Genomic DNA, 9,968 nt, shown 5'->3' with positions numbered 1-9,968 from the left:
CTCATGGATCCTAGTGTCTCGAAACGGGCCTAAAAGTCTGTACATCGGAAGCGGTGAAAATCCGCAGAAAGATTCAAGCGGATGTCCCGCCACCCGCCAGTTCCGTTTAGCCTTTTGCAGTCACGTAAATAAGTGCTACTGCAAATCAAATGAGTTGAAGCCCTTCTAGCTTGCTGCTCAGCAGAAAAGGAAATTAATATTTTTTTTAATCAAAGATGTTTTGAAATATATTTTCGAATGGTAATGACAGCTTCCAGTGTCGGGACTTTTAGGAGCTCTGGGGAACTACAGAACTACAGACACTGTAGAGAGTCTGGCTTGAGAGACAACATGAATTATAATCATTCATACCGGAAGTGACCCAATTCTTCTTTATTGCGTCTGGTGTGAATGTGCCTTAATATACTGATATATCTCTCATTATTTAATTTTAATTGTGCCTGGGTTGATGAAAAAAGAAAAGAAAACTTTAGCTGGGAACAACGTCAGTGATGAGAATCATATTTTACAGCATTTTCTTATTTTTTTTTACGTCCGTCTTCATGTGACCGATCTGATGTAATCTCGTTAGATTCTAGTTGAACCCGTTGAACGTCGAACAAGTAAAAAAGGCCCCGAAACCATTTTCCATTTGGTCCTGTGTACAGATAGATAGAAGCTTACACACTAAAAATCCTCAGCGTTCGTTTACTCCCCGAGAGAGTGTGTACAAATGGAACCAACTTGACCCTCGGCGGGTTTGCGACTCTCTCAGAGTTAGATTAACACCCGGCATTTTACCGTGTGTTAGAGTTCACTGTACACCGTGTTCCATTGGCGGGGAGGAAAGTGAGGCCAGGGGCACAGGTTTGACAGTCAACCATGTTGTATGAGTTCAGACCTGTCCTGTCTCTCTCCACTACCCCTTTGTTCTACCCTGTTCCACTGGCTTCCACTGTACATACAGTACAGATACACACATCTATGTATACGCACCACACAGATATACACATATAATGTCATTGTCGGGTGGAAACATTGTATGTCCAAAACTGTTAGTTTTGTGTTTATCGTTTTAAAAATCATCATCATTAGTGAAAATAGCTGATCTACAAGCACACAAGGCCTCGCGATCTTGTGTGCTTGTACCGGTACATCTGCTATTTTCACTAGTTTTGTGCGACAGACAATGTATGATGAAGCAGGGCTTTAGTTTACAAAAAAACATGCAAATGTCAAACTTGGAGATACGAGGTTTCTGCCTGACAATGACGATATACAAATACATAAAATACACACACATGTACTGTATGTACAAATGCACTCATATACACAGGTAAGTGCTCACGCATACAAAGGTTTCAGATATGCACACATGTTCTGTATGTACAAATACATACATGGAATGTACAAAAACACATGAATACTCTCTCTCTCTCTCTCTCACACACACACACACACACACACACACACACACACACACACACACACACACACACACACACACACACACACACACACACACACACACACACACACACACACACACACACACACACACACACAAACACACACACACACACACGTACAGCACAAATTCACACATGAAAATCCACACCACACAGATAATTTATACACATGCATTGAAATCCATCAAACACGCACATGTGTTGTACGTACAAATACACACACATACCCACGCAAATATATATATACACATACGAAAACGGGTAAACACACATGCACACACACGCGCACACGCACGCACGCACGCACGCACGCACGCTCGCACGCACGCACGCACGCACGCACGCACGCACGCACGCACGCACGCACGCACGCACGCACGCACACACACACACACACACACACACACACACACACACACACACACACAGACGTGCTCCCTCATGCACGCACATGTCCAAATCCCATGGAGAGGGTTCGGGTGAGATTCCTGCTGTCATTGTAAATAAATGACACCAGCAACATTGCAGATGGTTGCGATCAAAAATTCAAATGACAAGCGGGCTCCGCTTAGAGCTCGTATCCATCCCTCCGTCTCAGCTGCGACTGCCAAGGAGCGCTGCTGCAACAGCGCGCGTTGTGCAAGACCAGGGCTGTGTGTGTGTGTTTCATTATCTTATCACCGTTCAATCCGTAACAGGCTCCCTCTCTTATCGTAAATTTTCCCCCAAACCGTCGTTCGGAAAGTGAAGCGAAGCACGGCCACGCGGTTGACAGTGAGCTGTCAGCTGAAGTGACGTGTAGGGAGATAAATCAGATCTGATCAGCAAATTTCAGAGGTCAGAAGAAATAATAATAATAATTGTAAGGAATTTTATGTGCGTTGCAAAAGCGAATTAAAGATGTGTTATCGTGATGGAAATGTGTGTGCTTGTGTGTGTGTGTGTGAGTGTGTGTGAGCGTGTGTGTGTGTGTGTGTGTGTGTGTGTGTGCGTGCGTGCATGCGTGCGTGCGTGTGTGTGTGTGTGCGTGCGTGTGTGTGTGTGTGTGTGTGTGTACGTGTGTGCATCTAAAACACCAGGACAATAAAATGGGGAAAATCATAAAATCTTCCCCAGTCATCTCCTTTGAGATTACAATCTTGTCACCACAATGTGTGTGAATATTTACGGTGGCGTCGCACTGCGTTACGGTGAGTCTCCTTCTTGCGTTTGACAACCATATGGTGTGAATAAAGAACTAACCATTAGCAGCATCACCGGTAGCATGCCAATTCTGAGAGCAAACAGATAGCTCAAGGCAATTTCAATCGCCGATTCCAAGGCGACTATTCTGGGAACCGTGTCTGATCGAACCTTGTATAAAGACCATTCGTTTTAATGAAAAGATAAGGCTCTTCGATGCTTATCGCTGGTTGATCCCCGTTTAAATTTAGCCATGTCGTATGATCATCTGTACTGTAGCCTAGATTTTTTTTGTTGCAGATTTTGCCCTCAAGCTCAGTGGTTGACTGAAAGAGCAATAAACAAAATGGGAAGAAAATACCAGCACAAATCAGATGTTTAGATCTTTTGCTTTTCAATGCTTTTGCAAACAGCCTCTTAAACAGCAGATAAACTGTCACCGAATCAAATCCTTAAATTCATGTTAGGACAGCAGGGTCTTTGGCTGTTCACAGCAGCAGCACTCACTCAGTTCAAGCATGCCGGGGGCCCATAAAGACTACTATCCATGCTGACTGCCTGGTGAACATGCATAGGAAGCTACACGCTATTAACATGTACAATATGTGGGCTCAAATGGTGGTATTGACATGCAAGGGATTTGTAACTTAAAACGTACAACTTAAAGTGTGCATGCATTCGTGCATGCATGCATGCCATGCACACACGCCCGCGCGTGCATGTACGTGTGTGTATGTACCGGTATGTGCGTGTGCACTGTGCAAACAAATACATTTACACATGCCTGCCCACTTGTCTTGCACGCCAAGTGCAGTGAGTGCATTTATGACCTGTTTCTTTTTTTTTATGAGTTGGATACCCCTCTCAATACCTCGAGACTTGCAGTACAGCCTGTCCAGAAATATGCTGATATTCTGGTTCTCTCCTCCTGCAAAGTGGAGCGTGACCTATAGGGCCAGCACCGCAGGGCTCAGCGCACTGTTCACTGAAGACACCCGTCATCTTACATATTGTGCACATAACGTCGGTGTGGTGGCCTGGCAAGAAAGTCCCACTTTTATTATCAACATCGTCCTTAGAAAGGTGTGTGGCTGTAATTGACAGCTTATATACCGACTCCCACGGGTCGAAAATATTTCCCAACCACCTGGGGCTAGCGAGGTAACAAACAGAGAATTCTAAAATGTCATGCCGAAAAGAAAGGGGGGGAAAAAAACAACACCACACCGATGCATAAACAGGGACAGTCCAGTCCAGTTTTTCTCGATTCCTGAAATATTCTCAATGATAGGCCATGTTCTTTTCTCTCTCTCTCTCTCTCTCTCTCTCTCTCTCTCTCTCTCTCTCACACACACACACACACACGGACATGGACACACACACGCACACACTCACAAACACTCTCTGTCTCTTTCTGGGAACTGTCTGATTATACTGTACATTTAGGTCTTCATCCTTGTTGACTCAGTCAAATGACGGTCGGTCGGTTTGGTTTTTCACCCTGCGGTCCTTATATCCTCCAGCCCATGGTGTCATCCTGGTCCTCTCTGCAGTCCCACCCAGCTTAAGGAAATAGCCTGAAGGGACGTGCGACCTCATGACACAGCATGGCAGCTAACACTGCCGCGTTTCATGTGTACGTATGTGATTATTGAGATGTCCTGTATACAAGTCAAACATATAGGTACTGTAGCCTACAGTACGGTGCAATACAAGCATTGCAAAAGGTGTGGACAAGAGTGCACAGTACACACACACACACACACACACACACACACACACACACACACACACACACACACACACACACACACACACACACACACACACACACAGATATATAGTACATACATACACACATTCACATCCACACACACTCGGAGAACAATGGACTACAGTGACAAAAGCAGGCATGTCTACACACGAACAGAAATACACACACACACACACACACTCACACACACACACACACACACACACACACACACACACACTCACACACACACACACACACACACACACACACACACACACACACACACACAACAAACACACACATGCACGCGAGCGCACGCATGCTCAGCTCACGCTCACATACAATATACCTGCATTTACCTCGTCTATTCAAGGTCTTGCCTGCCATGCGTTTGCATTGCACTTGACACACTGGCAACGTGGGAGTAGGAACTGAGTGAGTGCCCAGTCAGTCTGTGATCTTGTAGATGAGCTTATAGACGAACAGTCCTGAATCCTGTTAGTAGACTGTCCCCAGATCGATCAAAAGCAAATTAAAAAGCAGCAACGGTGTCGTCTGAGAGAACAGGTGGTTCAACCCCACCCCACCTCCCCCCTTTGCCCCCCGATGCTGCAGACCTTTGCACGTGTCACTGCTCTCACTGTGTAGTCTTCTCTAGAATGTCTTCATTTATTCGCACATTAACTGCGGGGTCAAGTTCAATGTTAGCCCTGCGAGCCTTCTCTAACATCTTGCCTGGCACGATAGAAAAATCCTCAGAGATCATTTATTAATGTGTAACTCTTGAGACAAATGTAACCAAAACAATTGATCCATTTGGTTACATGTGTATACTCTCACACCAAGGATTTTTACTGGTGTAGGCTGTGGTTGTGTCATCAATATAGGGGTACAGGAGAGAGACTTAACTGTGTTGTTTAGAGCAGTGGTTCTCAACCTGTGGGTTGGGATGTCCCCAAATTATTTGTGGGGGTCCCCAGATGATTAACTTAATGTGCAACATGGTTTTCTCTCTCAACAGTAAACAAACCAACATACAGCATAAGTGTATAGAGGGTATCAGCGCATTTCTAAAGTGACAATGTAAGGACTTTTTAATACCTCTAAAATGACAAATTAAACATTGGCCAAATTGTCAAATATTAGAGACAGAAATTGTCGCAACGCGAGGCGTTGTGAGCATGTAGATCTGCTACTTTCACAATAGAACCGTGTTATACAAAATGTAATGCCTCGACTCTTAGTGCTCGTCAGGGTGGGGAGGGGGTCCCCTGCAGTTAAAACATGATTATTATGGGGGTCGCGGCCTGAAATGGTTTGAGAACCACTGCTTTAGAGAAGGCTCGTAGAAGCCTCAGAAGAGAACAGCAGGGTGTGTGTGTGTGTGTGTGTGTGTGTGTGTGTGTATGTGTGTGTGTGCTGGAGGAGTTCAGCGCACTTGAACGCAGCCTCGGTGCCAGCTTGTCCATCAGAAGCATGACATGCAGCCGTTCCCCACAGGGGCGTCAATTGGGTATGGCAGGGGTATGCAGCTGCCATACCCTGGGTCCGAGGGGGAGAATACAAGTTACTTTAAAATATAAATCCATGAATGTTGTTGAATTACAGTAAAATAACTACAAATGCTAATTTTAACAAGGTAGTATAATTATATTCTCCCCATCTTGACGGAATAGTATATTCCCAGGTTCCACAGGTCAGCTGCACAGGTGCAATTCATTATTGTTAATTGTGGCACGTTTTACGCCAGGTTTAGCCACACTTGAACAACTGTTCCAGGCTGCCATATCCAGCCCAAGAAACCATATACATTTTGAGGGAAAAAATAGAATGCACTTCTTAAAATAAATGTATCATGCCTTTTGCTAAGGTATGGCAACATGACTGGTGTCTTGCACTCGCGCACTCGCGCCTTTGCGCGCGTGCAAGACACCAGTCATGTTGCCATACCTTACCTTTTTCTGAACTGACGCCACTGGTTCCCCACCGCTCTCTGACTGGCCATGTCCAATACAACCGAATTGTGTTTGACACGCGGCGTTAAAGTGTGACATCTCCCGTGCCATTGAATCAATTATGGGAATTATTCAGTTCAGTGGGCCTGCTATTAATTCCCTGGAATAATTATGGAAAAAGGCTGAAATGGGATGTCAAACAGAGTGACCCATGCGAGGCCCTAAGGGTGAGCAGTCAAATATTTAACAGTGAATCCATGTAATGTAGCTTTGCCATCCACAAAAAGGCACTTAAGACTAGTCAGGCCTGTTAGAATGATTTGTCTCAATGTATAGGTAAATGTTAAGCACACACACATGCACACAGGCATGCATGCATTTACACGGCACGCACGCACACACGCTCACGCGCACACACACATGCACGTGCACGCACACACACACACACACACACACACACACACACACACACACACACACACACACACACACACACACAGCACACACACACAGCACACGCACACGCACACACGCGCACACACACACACACACACACACACACACACACACACACACCTGAGGCCAAACTCCAGCCCTGCTGCAGCTCATGAAAATCTCATAGAATGTACATATGGAATGATTAATGATTGAACTGTATGTTACAACCAGGCCACGCTGTAATTAATATAGTCTACCTGTGACAGGAGGGGGAGGGAGGGAAATATTCTAGACAGATCAATATTCTTTATATCTGCATGGAAATCCCTTGAATTAGGTTGCGCTCATAGGCTAAGGCTGTAATATGAAATTAGATTAGATTTTTTTATTGAAGAATTGTAAGCCTATTTGTGCCTCCTTTATTTGACATTGGAAACAGACAATTACGCAAAAATAAGCAGAATGACACGCGCAAAGTGAACTGGCTAAATGATTAATCTAAATGCTAAACGGTGTTGGGTGGGACGGAATGTGCCTAACCCTTCTCAACGCAAAACAGATTGGCGAAAGATTACATCATGAACTTCTGCAATGAATTAGCCAGATTAGGCCACTATGAAATTGGATTTAGGCACAGGCAGAAGAGCGCTGGGGAGATGAAGGCTAGATTGATATAATTGATTTGAAATTGGATTATGCGACTTTTTAATCATGTGCCCGAAATTTCTTGGCCCAAATCTAATCTATACAATTTCATCAGAAAATGTGGTCTCTCTCCGCGCGGCTCTTCTTCGACAAGCCTCAACCTCAAGTTTGTGACCCTCCGCCTTGAGAAATCACATTAATGACGGTCTGGATTGTTGTTGCAAATATGGTCTGGGCCCTGCGTCTTGTTTATTTTGTTTCTCTCTCTCTCTCTCTCTCTCTCTCTCTCTCTCTCTCTCTCTCTCTTCTCTCTCTCTCTCTCTCTCTCTCTTTTTTACAAACGCAAATCGAGTTGATAAGCGACACGCAGTCCGTCTCCAAATTATTAGCTTACGTGGAGAGACGACAGCTTGACAAATATTAATTGTAGGACGGACCTGTGTCAACTGTCAGTGTGTGTGTGTGTGTGTGTGTGTGTGTGTGTGTGTGTGTGTGCGCGTGCGTGCGTGCATGCGTTTGTGCGTGTGCGTGCATGCTTATTGATTGTCAATTAAATTATTTACAGACTAGATACAAAGAGACAAAATGTTTTGAAAACGTCTGAGCCTTCAATTGAACAATGCACTGACAAACTGGGAAAGCAAAAATACACCATTTCTATAGTAGTTTACCACATGTTGCCATAAAAATAAAGTTTTGTTGGATGAAATACGCTTGTAACACACACACGCACGCACGCACGCACGCACACACACACACACACACACACACACACACACACACACACACACACACACACACACACACACACACACACACACACACCACACACACACACACACACACACTTATCTATAATATGACTCTCAATCAAGCTGAGGAACTCATGAAACGACAACTGTGGTGGCGCAAGTATGATGAGCTATTATATTGATTTCACATCATTAACTTAAACAAGAAAATGACAAATAATAATTTAGTATAAATTGTTTGTATAATGGTTCCAATTTTCTTCAGCATATTTGTCTTAATTCTCTCTTGCAAATTAATAACATCATGGTCCACAACTTTTTTTTTTTTTTTTTACTTTTCACTATCCGTGATGTTTGTTTATCTAATTCATAATTAATAGACTGCTATAGTTATTATTTACAATCCGCCAGAAGCCAAGGTCATTTATTGTGTAATGTAAACGAGCATCACAAGTTGATTCTATGTGCAAACACTGCTATTTGTAATGTATGGTCTAGTATTACTGCAAACTCAGAATTAATTGCGTAAAGAATTGTAAAAGGGAGAGGAAAGCTCACAATTGTTTAACCACTTAAGCCATAATTATTTTTACAGCCAATAACGAAAATAGCCAATCTCCAAGCTTACACAGTGAAGTTGTCGTGAGTTTATTGATCTGCTAGTTTCGCTATTTGTGTGTGATTTCAACATTTTGGGAAATGTGATCAATTTGGGGAAAATGTGTTCAATTTGGGGAAAATGTGTTCAATTTTGGAAAATGTTCCAACATCTTGGAAAATGGAAAATTGATAAATGGTCTCATGCTGTCAACAGGAAAGTAAGAGGCTGATCGATTATAATAAAACCATACTCACGTCGTATTGTTTCCCTGTGCGTCAACGATAAGTGCTGCGGGTTCACCTGCTTGCGACGGGACATGGTCCCACAATTTACTCTGGCATTGCCCGGTGAACGCCACTTGGAGTCGGCTTGCACCGTGGTGTCGGTCCTGGATGCTTCCTCCTCAGTGGACGCAACTTTCTCCCCCCAAAAATCCCCGCTGCTGCCGCTGCCAACAATTCTGGAGCTCCTTTGAGTCGCAGCAGTCAGTCAGATCGGACCGATCAGTGAGTGATGCGCGGTTCAGGGTCGTCGGCGTACAGTACACCTCTGGAAAGGTCAATGAAGAAGAAGCGCAGCGCGCCAGATGACCCCGCGATGTCCGGGCGGGCAGCCGATCGAGGGACTATAATATTTCTTCAGGTGCAGCAACACCTGGATCGATCGATGGAGCTCAGCGCAGGCAGGCTCTTCAGTAATCAATGCTGTGAAGTGGTGTGCGGAGTGGACAGGTAGGTGTGCTCATCGCAGCACTGGCGGAATGCGATTCTCTTCTCCTCCCCGGAGGAAACAATCCTGTGGTGGCTGCCACCCCTGTAGCGACAGACCGCCCGGTGAAGCCGGCTGATGGAGATGATGGGGTTGTGTAAAGGCTGTTCTACCTGCCTGATCGCTGCGTGCTGCTGTTCCCTTTCCCTGTGTTGCTGTTCTCCATACAAAAATGTAAATCTTCTGCACACGTGAGGAGGCAGTTGTTTGTTGTTGTTGTTTATTCTCTCATCAGACGCACAACACAACAAAAATCCCTACTATTATTACAGTCCTTCGGATTCAGGCGTGCGCGAAGAAGAAGAAGATGACCATTTGGCACCGATGAGTTCCTCCTCCTCCCTCCTTGCGCGTTTTGGCATTGGCACGCAGAATGGCAACCTGGCTCTGGAGGCGGTAGCCTTGTTGAGAGAGAGAGAAAGA

At 44.7% G+C, this 9,968-nt stretch overlaps 1 protein-coding gene across 1 annotated transcript in view; it reads right to left on the bottom strand.

Annotated features, from left to right (window-relative positions):
- bcl11bb (BCL11 transcription factor B b) overlaps positions 1 to 9,095 on the bottom strand; it is a gene marked incomplete at both ends in the record, with an annotated part of 53,172 nt that extends 44,077 nt beyond the window's left edge. Inside the window, one exon of the mRNA XM_080744059.1 lies at positions 9,032 to 9,095. Coding sequence (XP_080600185.1) covers positions 9,032 to 9,095 — 64 coding nt within the window. The remainder of the gene's footprint in view (positions 1 to 9,031) is intronic.
- Positions 9,096 to 9,968: the final 873 nt, after the last annotated feature.

The sequence above is a fragment of the Nannobrachium achirus genome (assembly GCF_963921795.1).
Source record: "Nannobrachium achirus genome assembly, chromosome: 16".
In the NCBI taxonomy this organism is placed as follows: domain Eukaryota; kingdom Metazoa; phylum Chordata; class Actinopteri; order Myctophiformes; family Myctophidae; genus Nannobrachium; species Nannobrachium achirus.
This window is presented reverse-complemented; position numbering and strand designations above follow the sequence as displayed.